The following is an 18,602-nucleotide window of genomic DNA, read 5'->3' as shown; positions in this document are numbered from 1 at the left end:
TGAAGATCAAAAGGCAGTGTTTGGTCCTAAATGCAATCCTATCCTCAAGTGGCACCAGCACAGCTATTTTGGTGACAAGTCAAGTGGCAGGCAGTTCGTCATTTAACTCTCCCCTAAAACATGCACAGCTTACAGAACCCATCCACATGCCCTGTTTTTGTATGTTTTTTTTTTTTTTTTTCAAAAGAAGAACAACTACTTTTAAGTTTTATCAGTAGGTTTTTAATTTTCTGGTTTGCAAGGAAGTATTTCTTGAGTCATTGGTTTTGATGAACTACCTCATTAAGTCCCTGCAGATACATTAGAGTTATTTGCTCCTGTGTAAGAGTGAAAATCTTACTTAAATCACCATTAAAGTTAATTTGAGTTTTGCATGTTGTAAGACTCTTTCAGCCAGGAGGTTCAACTGTTTTCAACTCATTTTCATAAATGAGTTGAAAACAGTTTTGCTGTTGTGTGTGTGTGTGTGCGTGCGTGCGTGTGTGTGTGTGTGTGTGTGTGTGTGTGTGTGTGTGTGTGTGTTTGTTTGTGTGTGTGTGTGACAACGCAGAGACACCTGTTCCAGTCTGTAATTCAACAGTGTTGGGGATGGCGAAGGGCTTTGACACGCTCCGTCGACATGACAGCTCAGACAGCATGGATGTTAATCTCTTCTAACTGCTCCCAGCCTAATTAAATCTTCCAGGGTAGCACACTTGTGCAGACACATGCACACACATGAATACACACACATGTTCTAAATTGGTCCAGGTTGTGCCTAAGTTTAAACGATTGGCCCCAGAGCATTTTGTTTGAACCTAATTTTATGAAATTCTATGTGTGTGAGCAAGTGAGTGGATGACAAATCAAAGTGGTCAAGCATGCTCGCAAACAAAAAACATTTGGCCTCATGTTGTAACATTTTCTTACATTTCTCTTCTATGTCCTAATTTTCTCTTAAGAGAAAAAAAAAAAGAAGTCCAGATGCAGCAAACCATACTGAAAAAAACGCAGCTCTCAGAGAGTGTTCCCCAATTCGTAAAATACCAACATTTTTTTCACGGCCACATGCACGAACATCCACATGCAGCTGGACCAGCCATCAAAGCAAACAACAGAGCTACTCAAATTACAACACACAGAGGGGGATCAAATTCATTCTCCGCTCAGGATGGCATTATTCCACTATATTTACATAGCAAATATTTATTTGTTGCTATATTAATATTCTGAATGTTGAGAACAGCTTATTTAACCATTCAAATCTGCTCTTATCCAGGTGTGGTCATCCCACTGGATCACACTTATTTATTAGCATAGGCAACAACCCCTAAACACTATATAAGGGCAGGTGTTGTGCAGTGTACAAATAATCATGGCACATGGCCAAGAGAGAGATGCCACCAAAAAAGGCTGTAAGAAGAAAAGACTTTAAGAGCAACTAAACCCTCAAACAAATATTGAAAAGTGTTGTTAATAAATTCAAGATATTTGAATTTTACCTTTTGTGTTATAAATATGCATAGCAGTTGCCCTGCTATTGCAATTATACCACCTTTCACATCAGTTGGTTGAAAATGGGTTTGGCGACTGCCAAAATACCAACCTCACAGTGTAGTACGGTGCTTGTCCTAGGGGCCTGCTCCCGACTGCAGACTGGAGAGGTCATTGAGGGGTTATTGGACATGTCTTAGACTCCTCCACCAACCCTACCTACATACCTTTTTTCACAGGACCATTTTTTTTTATGTCCAGGGTAGATACACTTCAGGCAAAACTCTTGGGTTTGTTTATCCTTTCAAACAGGATTGTATTGTGTATTAATCTTGATTGTCTTATACGATATTATTGTTATCTTTACGTTTCTCAAATTTAAAACTTGTCAATTCTTGCGTTGAACAAACATTATTTTGGTAAGAGTGCTCTTGACCATTCGTAAACTGTTCTTTTACCTAATAGATATTAGATATTAACAAAAATTAGGAAATGGGACAAATAATTTAATAGGAATATGTCCCTATATCACTTCTGGCATGAGGCCCAGTGTTTGCACGTGGAATGCTAATTGAGATACACACATGTAAAACAGCTTTTTATTTAGTTTCAGATATAAACTAAAACAGCATCACTTGGCGTGTACATGGCTGTCAGCTTGGCTGTGTAAACTGAGAGCTCCCCATAGCACAGCAGGTCATCTTTCACATTCTTCAAATTAGAGACTGCAGATTCTCATATCAATCCTGCTGCTCTTTGACAACTACACGTATTTCATCTACTGTAAGGGAAGGACCCTATACATTCAAACAGCTTTGGATGACATTTTGGTATAATTTGCTGAATTATTCTTACTCAGAACACACTTGTATCCACATTTAAAGTTTTTTTTTGAAGTGCATTTCATCTGGACTTGATTATTAAAAAAAAAGAGTGAATCAAAGTCAAAGAGGCAGAACCTAGTATACATGAACCAACCACAGCCACAAAAAAATATCTTTGTGCTTGCATTTGTGATAAGAGGTGGTCTTAGCAGATGAAAACGCAAATACAATTTCATGCAAACATGAATGCCAAAATTGCACTGGTTGTCTTGATACTGTATAAACACGAAGTAAGCCGCGTCTTTCTAACCACCATTCTACTGTGCAAAGAAAAATAATCTACCTATGTATAGAATTTGGGCTCAAACATTTCTTTTTTTTCATAATTTGACCCTCAAAGTCACCAAAGAAGCTCCTGCAGGAAACAGAGACACAACACTAGCATATACTGCTGTAAAGCAATAACACAACAGTCTTGTATCTTGAATTTACATCTTTCCATGCTGGTGTGTTCTTCTTAGTGAATTGCTCAGGGATTTCCTGCCTTTCTTTTAAGCTTCTAAAAGTTCCTCTTGTCTTGTAGGTTAAAGACTGACTTTGATCCGATGTTTAGTCACAGGACGAAAAGATTCTCGTTTAATCTGTTTAGCTTCAATGAAATCAGAGAAGCACAGAGAGAGAGTGAGACTTCTACATGCCGTGTGGCTGCCTCCCACCTAGCAGCCCACCTGTCTGTGTCCTCCACATCTGTCCAATGAGCCAGTAGAGCTCAGTTTATTTTCTTTACCTCTCAGTAACTTTCTGTCACTGTTGTGTCATTATCTCCTGTCTATTTGTTGTCTGTCTCCCGCCATTATATTGTGTATCATTCTGTGTGCAATTCAGCCTTCTTTTTCTTGGCGGGGCCTATGTCTCTGTCATCTGTCCAGCCTCAGTTCCCTCTGAGTTAAACAGGCCGAACAAATAGATTACGAACAGTGGGTAGAGTGAAGCTAAGGAGGAAGACAATCTGAATTTGTTGTGGAAAAGGAATAAGGAAGGAGGCTGTGCAGTCAAAGAAAGCCAATAGAGTCAGAGTAAGGCTGTATTTGCCTGAGGGGAAAAGGCTGAAAAGTAGCTCTCGCAACAGATGTGCGGGGCAGTAAAGTGTAATTGAAATGCCAGCAGCAATGGTCTTATCTCCCTGCTACAGGAGCCTGCTGCCAGTCTCAACATCAGTTAGATGTCATTTTACCTAAGTCTGAATCAGCTTGCCACAATCCGCAATCCCCATTCCTCTGATGCTAGGCAGGAGAAATGGACGAGGGGGAGGAAAAGGAGAAAGAAGAGAAGGGTGGGGAGCCTGTAATAGGATTTCAGTGGCACCCAGTTAACTTCCACCACCTGGACTTAGTTGGTAATTTGATATGCCCCATCAATAGGATTCATTTACCTCACTGCAGTATTACCATTGCCATTCATTTGACTTTTTAAAAAGTGTATTTATTCATTTCTCTCTGCAGATTCTCCCACTCCTCCTGATACTAATCATGTATGCTGGAGGTGGGAGGAAGGAAGGGCTGTTCCGGAATATTTTAGCTTAAGAAATACGTCCTCAGTCCAGAGGAGGTGGAAAGCAAGACACCATGGCTGGCCTCTGGCTCCCTAGGCAAAGCTTAATGTTTTGGGCCAGGCAGCATCCCTCTGGGGAGAACCGTAATGTCCTCCCAGATTAGAGGCTGGCTGCTGCTTTTTATCAGGAACTTTGTCACTGCAACATGGGATCATCTGCGGGACATTAAAGCTGTCTTATCTCCTCACTGTAATGTTAATGTGTGCTTATTTTGTGTGTTGGTGTTATCCACGGTGGCAGTGGAAACTTTAACCTCTTTTCGAGCTTCAGCTTCTTCCGCAGTTTAGGTGTTTATATTTTACAGTCAGGAAGTTATTATAAAGGAGTCAATTAATGGCGTTTTAATTATGTATACACTGCATAAGGCTTTCTGTGTTGTACCACTTTGTCTTATTCAGTCTCAGATTATTTTTTTAGTGCTTTAAACATTTATTATTTTATTGCTTTACATTGTCCTGCATTGTAACCACAACGACAAATATTAAATGTTCCTTGTGGAGTTTTTAAGTTTCATTCAGTGTTACTCACCTGGAGACTTTCTGTCTATCTTTGCTGCCTGACTTAACTTAAAATTATTTCATGCATGTTCTCTCTCATTAAAAATTAGAATTTTAGGAAATTTTAAAACTTGCATTGTTTACATACATGTGTCAGTCCTTCCTTCTTAATTTCTGTATTTCTTTTCACATTACATACAGAAAACAACCAAAAATTGCATTCTCCCACTAGTTAGTCAAGAACTTTAACGCAGCTTCAATGTTTTCCCCTGTCTTTCAGAGAGTCATTTTCAATGTGGTCAACTTTTCCAAAACCAAGAGCCTGTACAGAGATGGCATGTCTCCTGTAGTGAAGTCTACCAGTAGGCCAAAATGGTAAGTGTGCAATAGCAACATTAGCAACAATGCTACAAGCTTTATTTAAAGCACTGTACTTTAATGTGGTTCTCTGTCAATCTGTAAAGTTAAACATAGTATTTAAAGTCTTTCCACATCTTTTAAAACCTTCTTTGCCCAAAAGCACACACGCACACACACTCACACACACACACACACACACACACACACACACACACACACACACACACACACACACACACACACACACACACACACACACACACACACCCTCCCTCCCTGAAGACTGATACTTTAGAGTTCCAGAGTGAATGCATCGGGATGCATTAGCATGTGATCCATTGGTTGCCAGTATGACGGCTGTCTGATGTAATAATGCTTGACTGATGGATGCAGACTGTGTGTGTGTGTGTGTGTGCGTGTGCGTATGCGTGTGCGTGTGTGTGAATGAATAGGTGTGGCAGGAGGGAACAGGGTTGGTGCAGTGAGGTTGGGTGCAGCGTCTGCCAAGCAGGCTGGTGAATCCAGTGGGGCGAGGAGGGGGAACAGAGTAGTGTGATGAAGTGTTGCCGTCCAAGAGGAGCCCTGACATCTGTCATCAGTTGATGGAGGGCATCCGCAGAAAAGCCAGGCATCTGCCACCCTGAGCCGTCTGCCTCTGCTAGCCTAGCATACGCACCGACCATGCCGTAGCACGCCGGTCACAGGCTAATGGGAATTGACAATGGGCACGACACCGTAGACAGGAAAGATGAACTGCTGTCGACAATACAGCACAATGCAACATGATGCTCAGCTCGACTGCCCCGCTTTCACTGTTTTGCCTCCATGTAGTGAAGTCGCAACTTTGTACTCAAAGATCCTCTGTTGCTTGTGGAGAAGTGGCTTTTTTAGCCACTACTGCCAATCATATATCTGTAGAGAAGCTGGCAAGTTCTTGCTTTAAAATTGGTGTTATGTCTCAAGTGAGTGTAGTTACATTGTCAGTAAAGTAACTGTCTAGACAACGGTAAGGAAAGTTACATTTGATAACAGTTTCATGCACTGTTAACTGACAGTTTGTGCCAGTTAATTCATGTCTCACTTTCTGAACGTTCGCGACTCCTCATTTGACATAATTTTTAATGACAGAGGTGTTAATCTAAGCAGCAGCGTGGTTGGGTCATTTAGGTCCCAACACTTTTCTTAATACGCTAGTAGTGGAACCCTGGCCATGTTATGTTTCAATAAGCTCTCATAAATAGGTATTTAAGTGACAGACACAGCACGAGGTAGCATTGCTGAGGCCCAACTGCAATTACCTTCCCAGGCTTGTACTGTTTTAACCGCTCCTCTCAGCACTGTGCCGTCTAAAAGGCATCATGTGTCATGCACTTTTAGAGCCATTTTCAGCTGTCTGGGGCTTCCAAGACCGCAGCTGACATTGTTTGTGTCCCCACAAAGTGGTCAAGATGCTTTTAACACAACCTCCTCTATTTGACTTTCCATGAGCACAACAAAGCACAGACAGCTCCTAAAGTAGCAATCTTCTTTTTGACAGTTACAGATATGGAATAAATAAAAAGGCAGAGCGTGGAGAGCTTCGCCTGTCTGATCCAAACTCACACAGGACAGGATAAAGGTACAGATAGAAAAAAAAAAAGAGAGAGAGAGGGGGAGAGTTACAGAGAAACAGACAGAGAGAGGATGGAGGAAGAAAAACACAAGTACAAGAAAGAGAGATTACTGAGACAGGTAGACAGGGAGGAGAGAATGAGAAAGAGTGAGCAGGAAAAGATTGCTCCCCCACCCCCCACCACCCACCACCCCACGTCTGTATTTATCAGAATAATCGTCAGTATTAGCCCAAGAGTTGAAGCCTTTATCTCCCTGTGCAGGTGCCTTATATGTCCTGGGGCCCCAGCATTGTTTGGTGCTGGAGGCTGCATAGCTTGGCTGGCCTCGGCTCTAGGCTGGGCGTCTCAGTGAGAGACAACTGGCAGATTGCAGTCCTGTAGGATGTTCACTGCTACAGGTGGAAGGATCTATCCTGTTGCTTCCTTCCATCCCTCACTCCATAATTCCTCCGTCCAAGAAGACATCGGAGTGGACAGATCAAATGAGATTAACCGTTTCATCTGGCATTTAAACACAGCTACAGGTTACATGTCTGATACATAATGAACTATAGATGAACTAATTAAAAAAGGACTACACTGCTTTGAAATGCGAAGCATGGATTTTATACGAATTTTGGATCAAATATGGATTTTATGCTGTAAGACTCCTAGACAGTTCATCAAACACCAGCAGAACAAATGCTATCCTGTGTCAGGCACTGGGCAGTATGTGGAGTTCCATATTATATTGACTTTTTGTGTGTGTTTTCCGAACGTCATTAAAGGAATGGCAAAATAACAATAAGTCATTTCCTGGACTTACAAAATGAACAACCTAATGCCGCTACATCTGTGTAGTTGAGAAGCTGCTGAATAAAAGCAAACCCATTTCAACTTGCGACCGTTAGCGTCATATTCATTACTCACCGTGAATTCCAAAAATAGGAAATCTTTGAAATTTAATTGGCTCTTGTGGTTGGTAATTGACTTATAACATTCAAAGTACAAGACATTGAGAAAAAGAACGGGAGTGTTTATGAGACAGAAGAAAGAGTGTAATATATATATATATATTTTCTTGTACTCGTCTGTAGAAAGACAACAGCCCCCTTGGTGACACTAGGTGCCAAACACACTCCCTGCAGCCTGCTCGTTGTTAGACAGCCAGAGCAAAGAAATGCCCAGTATCCTTTTTTACGAGATAAGCTAATTAGAAAGTCAGAGAGCGTGGTGTAATGCAGCTGTTGGAGGCCGGAATGCCGGGGGGTGGGGAGAGGTGGGTTTGGGGGGGTAATAGCCAAGATGGCTGCATGAGACTGACTGCATCAACCAACAGATGCTTCTTAGAGAGTCCCGAGTGGATCTGAGTAGGAGGAGAGGCCACTGTATGACAGCAGAAGATGCTTTCCAATACCACACATTAGGGCGACACTAACAGCTATCTTCATTATGAATTAATACAAATATTATTACCTGAATTAGTCCAGTCGTTCAGTTTATGAAATGTTAAAAGGTAGTGAACAAAATATCGATCACAAGTTCACAGAACCCAACAAAACAGCTTCAAATGCCTTGCTTTGTCTGACCAACAGTCCAAAACTCAGTAACAACCTCAAGGGCTGAAAAATAAGGCCAACGCAGAAATGCCAAAAACTGCATTTCCTCTACGAGCCTCTTGAGGTCGGCTCCAAAAGTCAATACTCATAGACCCCCATGTTAAAGTGCCACACTTTACAGCAGAAATAAACATATTTACAGCCTGGTACAAAATAGTAGTCTCCCATTTATGACAACTGTGGAGGGGGGATTTTTTGATTAACCGGGAGCAGGCACTGCCAAGATGGTGACGGCTAGAGCCACCCAAATTGCATTTTCACAATGGCTCTTCAGAAACCTGGGGTGACGGCACAGGAACTATGTCCATAGATTTCCAGTTTACGATTACATTAAATAGAGAAAAGCAGTAAAATAAATCATTTATTAACCTGCAATTAGTTTGGGTTTTTTGCTTGAAAGAGGATTGAAATTATTAACTGCTAAATTAATTATTAGATCATTTGCTGTACGTTTCTGTTGATCAACTAATTGATTTATTCAGCTTTTCTGCACGTATTATTTATATTATATAATAGCAAACTTCCTATCTGTGCAACATTAAAAGCCATAATGCAATTAAGTGACTTACATTAACATCCTCATTGACATTTTTGCTCTATGTGCATAGTATATACGCTTTAATCTAAATAAAAGGCAATTCAGACAAAAACAATTTTCCATGTTATTCTAACATCAGTAACCTCATGAGCTAAAATACATGTCTTTACATAATTTCTAGCCTATTACATCTGTGATGTATAATATATTGGAAATGTCCTAATGTATGGTGTCGCTTTTAATTAACTTTCCCCTTCCTCGTCAGTCAGTATGTATGTAGATAAAAATAGCTACACCTCTAACTGAGCGAACAGATGAACAGTCAGAGTTGGATGAAATGTGTTGCCAAAACATTGCTTCTAAAGTTAGAACCAGTCAACCTTGATCAAGGGTAAATGTATTTCGTTCTATATTGATGGGAGGTAACAAAACAAAAAAAACAGAGCAGTGCTTTTGAATCAGTTGTGCTCAGCTCAGTCAGTCAGTCAGCACAGTCAGTCAGTCAGTCAGCACAGTCAGTCAGTTAGGGTAATTTTGTTTTTCTACCAAAATCCGACCTGTAAGCGTGTGATGCAACACCATCGTGAAATTCTATTTGCAGATGTCTGCCTCTCCATCGCGGTGCGTGTTAGCAGTAATTGTTCTGTCAATCAGCACAGGTCTGGCCTGCCTGCCTCCCCTGCCACTTGTTAAGCCCTGGCAGAGGGTGAGGGGTGAAGAGAGGTCAGGCAGGGTGAGGGATAGAGAAAGGATACCTCCAGTGCTCTGTATGTCTCTCCTTGCTCACCTTTGTCTGTCTTTAGAGTGTTTTCCCCCATAAACTCACTTCCTGCCAGTTTGTCCTCTCACCTTTTTGCTAATCTTCTCATTTTGTATATGTAGCTTTGTTTTGGTTCGGCTGGCTAGACTTCTTTATTTATTGGGTCTTAGCCTTGGCACCAGACAAATCTTCAAGCTCCTGTTTTATCTGACAAATATGATTCTGCAACACAAGGGATGCACAAGACCTGCTGATATTTTTCCACACATAGCTCCTGCACTATGATGGAAATTGCACTCGTCAGCCTTATAAAGAAACCTCTTATCCAGTACCATACACAAACCTCCCATCCTCTAACCCTCGTACTGCTGAGCCGTGCCGCCTGCGTCCAAATGCTGCGAGTGTGTGACAGTAGTGAGGGAGATGGTCTCTCTCTTGAGGACAGTGTCAGGCAGCAAATTGAAGACAGACAGACTGTAAAGGTTGCGTTGGAGCTACAGCAGACCTCTGTGACTCCTCCTTACGTTCAATGAGTCCGCACTGTCCTCTTCCCTCTCTTCTCCTGCTGTTGAGCCGCTTGCCCAATTAACCATGTGGCATGCCTTTTAATAATAGACCTTTTAATTGTCGACAAATGAAGAGTGATGCAAAATAGCTAATAGCTTGTGCTAATTAATAGGGGAATTGAACGCTTGTTAATTAAGGGCAAACAGGACAAGGACTGGCTCGGGTAATTTGAGCAATAAAACAGACTCACTTCATAAAAACATCAAGCGATCCTCGGTTTGCTGTTTGAGATTGTTTGCAGCTATTTCCATCCTGGCTTTTCCTATTACCACCATTTCCCCTGACCTGAGTCACAAACACACACACATACACACACATAAACACACACACACACACACACACACACACACACACACACACACACACACAGATACACAGTCATACTGCCACACGTGGCAGAAGTGCTGAACACTGTGACCAAAACTTTGTATGACAGTAATTTTTTTAGATTCTGTCAGTTTCACGGTATGTCTGGGTTGTTGTTGTTTTTTAATGCCTGGGCCTTGTTATAGGTTTATAGCATCTTATTCTACTGTCAGGATATAAACATACAATATAAAAAACATGCCTTTCGATCGTGTATTTTGTCCCATGGTGTTTTTCCTGGTTAAAGAAAGTTAGTTGTGTATAACAAGACTTGTTACCACTGTGAGTTTCTGTCAGTGCAAACCAGAGCCACGACAGTTTAATAAAAAATAATCTTTACAGTCACAGCCATTGTTTAAGCTATGCACTGGTATATGAAAACCACCTTACACTACATGGAAACACATACCATAGAAATGGAAATAGAAATATCCTAGTTTCCTACATAAGATTCCTCACAGATATGATGTAAGAAGACAAATCACAACTCTATAGTGTCTTCAAAATGTAATAACTACTACAACAAGAGTCTCATTAGTATGATACAACATCTGAGTTGCTTGTTTAGTATTAAAACACGATGTATTGAAATGAATAAATTCCCTATGTAGTTGTTGACTTATATTGCAACCAATTCATGTTGATATTGAATATTAGAGTGTCTCACCTATTTCCCTCTTTGCTCATCTCCCTGTGGTTGTATATATTAGACTTGAGGCTAAAGGGAAGAAATGGATTGTCAGCCGTGGCTTCACACATTCACTGTCTTCCTCGAGAGACGAGAGTAGCTTTACTGTCTTTTTCACAGCCACAGCCATATTTCCCAGCTTTACTGTGATGTTTTACTGTAACATAATTTTCATTACTCCTATACTGTGCCTGCGGCCTGTATCTCTGCGTGGTTGTGTTTAATTTAAAACAGAGACGATGTTTCTGTGCTGTTTCCTTGCTCTCATTTGAAAAAGAAGTGGGAACCATAGCAATCATTCTACAGACAGGCTATGGGTTTCATATAAGATTCTTAGATTAAAAAAATGTTATATATGATGTTCCCTCTCCGTCAACATTGTCTGTGCGATAAGGGAGACGGACAAAATCTTTTAATAAAAACCAAGTGCAGGAGAAAATGAGAGACACACACACACCTAATTATCCATCACCAGTTCGACCGCCGAGAGGAAATGGAGTGATGTATGAATCTGAGTGAATATTTGCAAGAGCAAAAAGAGAATACCTGATGTGCTGTAGCTGTAAAAGTGACTTGGTAACTCAAAATGTGGAGAGGTGTTCCTGTTCTGGGGCAATTACTTCGCTTTGCACCTTTCTCCAGTTGTCTTTAATGGCTGGAGAGAGGAAAGTGATCACAAAGCTCTGTTTTATTAGATGAAAGGGCACCTCCCTCCATTTCCACTTGTCTATTCCATCTGGGAGTCTTCTGGGTAGGACAACCCATAGAGAAAGACAGAGAGGAAGAGCGAATGACAAGATCAGAACAATCAACGGCACATGCATATTCCTTGTTCCAAGAAACTCATTTGCATGCTGCCAGGGGAAGTGAAAGAGGATTATGTGGAAGAAATAATGGGACAAAATGTAACAAATAGATTAATAATCTTCTTGATGAGGATAAGGATGTCCTGAGTGTGTGTGCACGCTGACACTGTGCACAATAGCACATGTTTTTACAGAGTTCTCTGCAGAGAAATGAAAAGGAGCGAGAGGTATTGCTACATAGAGGCAACTTGCTCCTGGCGCTCCATTCAACCCACAAATGACTTACCTGGACAGTTTTATGTTTGCCTGGAGGAGAATTAAAAAGGCACTTCATTTCCCCTTTTACAGGCTGGGTACGCATGTCAGTGCAGCCCTCCCTGAAAGCGCTCTAATCTAAATGCTTTTGTCAGGGGAGATTTGGTAGATTGCAGCAGGCAGAGGTACAAATTGGTTGTGTCATCTTATAATGAACTAGGTGAGGCGTTGCAGTTTTTCTGCAGCCAGCAGTCCCCTGATTACTGTACTGTAAGTCAGCGGCTGCTTTTAGTATTTTAGGCGGAAGACCTCACCTTCACCCCTCTTTGTTCAGGCAGCCTGATCTTGTGAACATTGCAAATGCTTTGTCGTCGTAAGCCCAGTGTGACACGAGACAAATTCTTCAACAGTTCGTCCCCTAAAGTGTTTTCATACACACAAGCTCCTTGCCCCATGCTGGATTTACATTGCATATGTAGCAGCCAAGCCTGCAGGCTGTGCAGAATACTGTGAGGGGGTTTGGGATGTTCATGCTTGGCTATAGCCTGTTTGAAGCTTATTGGGTGTGCTCAGCACGATGGCGAGTTGACCCCCTGACTTCAGCTAAAGGATTATGGGTATCTCAGCGATTCCACAAAACCATGCTGTCAGGTGTTTACGGGACATATTAGGACACCCTGTAGGACTGGTTGATATCTGCATTCTGCCCAACACATGAGTCAGTGAGTGTGTGTCTGTGTGTCTGTGTGTGTCAGACACTGTAATAATTTCAGATTCAGCAAAAGCCGTTTTCTCATGAACTCCCAAGGAATCAGATCCTGATATTCTCCGAAGTTTCCCTTTCACTGATGCAAAACACAACAATAATTGTCCATGTAAGACACACTCACTGGAATTACTCAGTTTGGCGAGGGTTGGCCCTAACCGACAAAAGTTTCTGAATCTTGTTGTTTCTCCAGTTTGATGTTTCCGTTGCCGTCTTTGGGTAAATTATCCTTCTTTTTCACCATCTGATGTTTGTGGGTTTTTTTTTTGTGTGTTTTGTGTGAGCAGTATGATGGAAATATCATTGGCACACTTACTCGCTTGCTGTGAATTCTCAGGACAATGATCTGCTTTATTCACATATGGGCTCACTGGATTACATGGACTTAGTACCCGGGAGCTGGCAGGGAGTCTCAGTCCCTGAGAGTCTGTTTAATGTCAAGTCCAACTGATTCTGACATTTGCGTTCTCATATACTTGCAGGGTAATGTCTAGATTATTTCAAGTATGCAATTTATGTGTAAAAGAGTAAACAGTGGTGTAGTGCAGGTTCCAGCTCCACAGTTTCACATCTATGGAGTCGTACACAACAGTCCTTTGTTTTAGCTTGATGTCAGTAAAGCATCTCCATCTGTTACTTTGTCCTCACATCAAAATCTTTGCTTTCTTCATGTATTTTTTTTTTATGTCAGGCCACTTGCATGGATGTGTTGCTAGTGTGATTGTATTGAAATGGGTCTCCTCTCTGTGCTGCTCGAATGCGTCTGGGTGTCAGAGATGTGAGTGGTGAAATGGAGTGTGAAGTTCGGGGGATTGGACTGTCTCAAAACTCATGCCTGTGATTTAATTACTGAAGCAGAGTTAAAGTTACAAGAGGAAAAGGTGTAGAGAACAAAGAGAAAGAAAAAGGCTGAAATATGACAAGTTGCTAGAATAATGATTTATTCACTCCCCCTCTGTTACCATTGCAGTCGATTGTCCACATAATATACATCCGGCCACAACATCAGGGATACACAGTTATGCACTGGCACTTATTCCACCAATGCCTGAACAAAATCTACTGTTTAATCATTATTTTTCTAATAAACTGCCATCAAATAATTTTGGTTACATGAGTGAACAACAAGTTATTCATTGGCAAGACTTAGATGGTCAGAATTGCAAGTAGTCATTAATTGGCTTCTCCTCCAATGTTATAAACATATTGTATTTTAGATTCAAATCAGCTTTAGCCAAACCTAGAGTGGTTTGCTGTGGTGATGCCTTAAGTTGTTCCCCAATGATTCAAATCATCTGAGAGAGTCAACAGTTTAGTTTTTTGTCTCTCAGTCCCTTCGTAAAATGGCTATTTAAAAAATAAATCCCTCCGCATCACTGTCCACCACACAATACAGGATAAAAGCTTAAGCTGACAGCACAAACAACAGTGTACCAGCTATTGTTTTCCTATAGAGAGAGCGATGCCACCCAGACAGGCTGTGTGTGTGTGTGTGTGTGTGTGTGTGTGTGTGTGTGTGTGTGTGTGTGTGTGTGTGTGTGTGTGTGTGTGCGTGCGTGCGTGCGTGCGTGCGTGCGTGCGTGCGTGCGTGCGTGCGTGCGTGCGTGCGTGCGTGCTCGCGTGCTTGTGTTTATGCCTGGGTGACCCTGGGTGTGTGCATGACATGCACATGGCTTCCTCTGTGAATGTGTGCATCTGTTTGTACTCGCTTGTGTTTGTGTTTGTCAGCATGTTTGTTGACGACACTGTAGGACATCAGGGTGGGATTGCTCCGAATGTGAGGAAACAGCTCATCTGAATATAGATGGGTCCCATCTGGAGGCGGCTGGCTTTGGCCCTTCATAATTTTGTAAGCAGCTAAGCATCTGGGGCCTGCTAATGAAACTAAAGGCACACAGGAAAAGGCACTGGGCTACCGCAGGCTGCCTGTAGCTTTCGGGAATGGAGGGAGGAGGGAGGGAGAGGAATGAGGAAGAGTGGAAGGATGGATGGAGGGGGACTTTGGCCAGGAGGAAAGAGTGTGCTGAGAATATCAGAGGTCTTAAAGAGACCTAGATGTCTCCTCTGAGAGAACAGGCAAGAAAGCCAAGTAGGCCATTAGAAAACTGAGCCATAAAATGAAGACAGTGGTGTCTTTATTGTGGCCCATTAACTTGGATGGTCATGCGGAGATAGCTGCTACTGTGTGCCACTGTAATGAGCAATATAACGATGCCACAGCATAGAATGATGCACTGTTAAAAAACACTCTGGTTAAGTAGAATTATGTTAACTACTGGCATCAGGTTTGGAAAGCCGTTTCCGAGCCTAATACTGCAGCTCACCCAAATTTTATGCCTGGCCTACTGGTAAATCCCAGCAGGATATTACCTCGTCTCTCACTTTCCATCTTTTCTTGTTATCTGCATGAAACTGTAGAAAATGGAGAAAGGCTTTCATCTTCTTTAAAAAAAAAAAGTGAATGAAGGAAAATGTTAAATGTTCTGTTAAGATGTTGTTGCATTTGTGACACTCTGGTTCTTGGCACTAGGTATTCCTACATTTATTCAACTGGCAGAGTTTTTCTAAGCAGACACTGTGGGTAAATATCATACATGAATACAGTTGGTCTGAGTCTCAGCTCCCCAGTCATTCCCATTTGAATGCAATTCCAAGACTGTTTAAGGGACCCCAGTATGCAGAAATATTCAAATACCATCATTTTTAGAATAACGGAAAATAACACATTTATATTGCATGCAAAAAACTCCATGGGATTAGCTTTAAAATTGAGCCTGCTTCTTCCTCTTAAAGACAGCAATGTCGGCAGAGATTGCTGGTCTTGTGGGTCTCTAAGGGTTAATATTCTGCAGGCCAGATGGGAAGCTGTCGTTGGCCGTATGTGGTCCACCAGTTGACAATCACTGCTGTATGCCCTAAACTGAGCGTTTTTTTTCACCACTGCTCCCGCTTTGCTTCACATCCTCTGGCCTTCCCTCCAATAATGTATATGACCCTGAGCAACTGTACTGTCCACAGTGGCTACTGCATGTGGTGTGCTTAGGGAATGGAAAGCCAAAGGCCCTTTTTCCTAAACTTTATTATTATAGCTCCTTTATTCCTCCCTCGGCCTGATTTCCCAGTGGAAATGAAATGAAAAAGCAATTGGTTCTCCTTTTTATTACTGTCATCTTTGTTTTCTGTCCCAGAGAGTAAGATTGCCTGATCTCAGAGTTGCACTTTTACCCCCCATCTGAAGTCACAAGGAAGAAAAACAATAACAGGGAAAATAACAATCAGCATCATAAAAAAATGACCTGTCAAAATGAGCGGGTCTCAAACTGGAGGGCCGCCAGCATGCCGACACCCACCAGTTGTTTATGACGGGATGAGTCAGTCTGAGTCTGACGGTGGTCTTCACTATCTGCCAACTTCCACAGTCCAGGAAAAGATGTTTTAGTGGAGATTAGGCTCACAGACAGTGGGGAGAAGAGGGGTGTGGAGAGGGGAGGCTGAGGTGGAAAGGAGGGGGAGAAGGGTGGAAGGTGAAAAAGACGAATGGAGGAGAGGGGACGGGTGGATAAAAATGGGGGTTAAAGGATAGAGGAGGAGGTGGAAGGAGGAGAACTCCCCTGAGGTTCCTACTAACCCTGCGGAGACATGCTGACGGGGGATCAGACTCCTCATGCACAGCGCCTCAAATCATTTATTCATCGGCTTCATTAAGAGAGAATTACAAGGCTGCTTAAGGACCCCCAGGTCACTCACCGTTCTCAGTCATCACTATTCTTAATGAAAGCCTCCAGTGTGCCCTAACTGTCAGCTGTTTATGGGTGGTAATATTGTGGATTTTTAGGAACAATTACTCTCATCTAAAGGACAACTTTGCAGCGTTTACACCATTTTATTTTCAGTCATTTTCTACTTCTAGGTTGTTGTTTCATTTTACAGTGTATTAGCACCTGCTTCGAATTAAATCAGCTGATTAAATAGGTGTTACCAGTTGTTACCACCACCATTCTGGGCGGCTGTGGCTCAGAGGCGGTTCAATCCCTGGCTCCTAAGGTCAGCATGTCGAAGTGTCCACTGAACCCCAAATTGCTCCTTGTGGTGTGGATGGGTGTGTGAATGTGGTTTGGTAGGTCTCTACTGCCCTTAGTATAAATGTCTGTGTAAATCAGTGAATGTGACAAACAGTGTAAAGTGGCTTGAGTAGTCAGAAGACTAGAAAGGTTCTATATAAGTACAAGTCCATCCAAGTCCATACTGCAGATATAAAGGGGTATGGCCGTACTCTACCAACTAGTTGGCTCAGTATCATACAGTATATTGGTAAAGGTAAGCTGGAGCAACCAGTTCTGAGCGGCTGAGGCACTGAAGAGTAGGTTTTCCACTAATTGGAAGATTGGTTTGTATGATTAGATTAAATCCTGATAAGTGGCTTATTGCATGATGGCCTCGACCATCTTTGTATGTGTGTCTAACTTCTAACTCATAAAAATGAGGCTGATAACGACTGATAATGTCCATTCAATGGAGTATTGACATCTGGAATGGTTAACATATCAACACAGCACGCAGATGTTTACAGTAGTACTGCTAGTTTCATACGGACTGATTTATGCTAATTTGGCATCATTCTTATAATAAATGCTTGTGATTTTGAAACAGCAGACAGTAACCTTCATTACCAGCCAGTGTCAGTATCTCCTGTCTATCTCGTCTAACTTCAGCCAGCAGACAGTACAACACAACGGTGATTGTCCTCTGGACCTACACACACGTGTAATTATAACCGAGGAAGATAATTAAGGAGGCGTAGAGGAAGACGGATCTTGTCATTTAGTGAACAATGTCGTCTAATCTACTCATGTATTCTACTTCCTGAATTATCAACTGAGGTCGGTGCAATCAGCCAGAAAGCTTCTTTCTCGGTTTGAAAGCCATGAATGTCAACACACAAACCCCTAATCTAGTTAAGATCCACAAGTTGATGACATCTGAATATGCATGGAGCAAAGAGTAGGATTCATGCTGCTGTCTCTCATAAATCCCAACTTACTTATACACACAGCCGTGCTTTGAGCTAAATGCTAACACTAACATGGCAACATGCGTGCAATGACTAAGATGCCAAGATGCTAGGATGCTCAGGTTTAGCAGGTTTATTTGCCATGTTTACCATCTTAGTTTAGCCTGTTAGCATGCAAGCAGTTGCTTATAAGCACTAGACACATAGTATGAATTAGGTTGATGGTAATGTCATCAGCTCTGCAGTGATTCATTAAAACGATGGCGCTACATAAACAGTAAAGGGATCACCAAAATGATTGCAATTCAGCGGGACAGAAGATATTTAAAGCTGCACTCAGCAAGTCTGGCAGATCCAGTTGACTCGGTCAAATTTCGAATGTGTACAACTCTCACGCCCCTCTCCCACTACCATCGAGCTCCTCAGCTCCCTCCCATCAAGTAATCATCATTGGGTATGCACCAGTGTGCGCCTGTCTCTCATCGTTAAACGGCATGGAGTACACGCTAAATTGAGGTAGGCTGGCTAACTTACTCATAGGTAGCCACTGCTAACGCCATTTAGCATGTGCCTAGCTTGAGACGTGTGCATGGGATATTGTGCACGGGGGGAGGAAAGATCTCTGGCGTGTGCACAAACTGTGCCTGAGAGTCAGCTCTTACACAGCCCTGCGCTGAGTGAACAGGATGATACGGGCACAGAGGATTTTTGAAAAACAACAAGCTCTAGGCGTGTTTACCGTAAACCGGATGATTTATGTTTTTCCATCAGAGTATAGTGTCGGTTTCAGTGAATACGATCAAAAAAATGTCGCCGACTGCACGTTTAAGGGGATCACCAATGCAAATAATTAGTTATCTAGGAATTT

At 42.1% G+C, this 18,602-nt stretch overlaps 1 protein-coding gene across 1 annotated transcript in view; it reads left to right on the top strand.

Moving 5' to 3' along the window:
* The window catches only part of agbl4 (AGBL carboxypeptidase 4), a gene marked incomplete at both ends in the record, with an annotated part of 285,820 nt that overhangs the window by 104,377 nt on the left and 162,841 nt on the right, over positions 1–18,602 (top strand). Inside the window, one exon of the mRNA XM_083940174.1 lies at positions 4,687–4,781. Coding sequence (XP_083796300.1) covers positions 4,687–4,781 — 95 coding nt within the window. The remainder of the gene's footprint in view (positions 1–4,686; positions 4,782–18,602) is intronic.

Source organism: Echiichthys vipera (genome assembly GCF_963691815.1).
Source record: "Echiichthys vipera genome assembly, chromosome: 3".
Lineage (NCBI taxonomy): Eukaryota > Metazoa > Chordata > Actinopteri > Perciformes > Trachinidae > Echiichthys > Echiichthys vipera.
The sequence above is the reverse complement of the archived record's forward strand: the minus strand, read 5'-3'. Positions and strand labels throughout refer to the sequence as shown.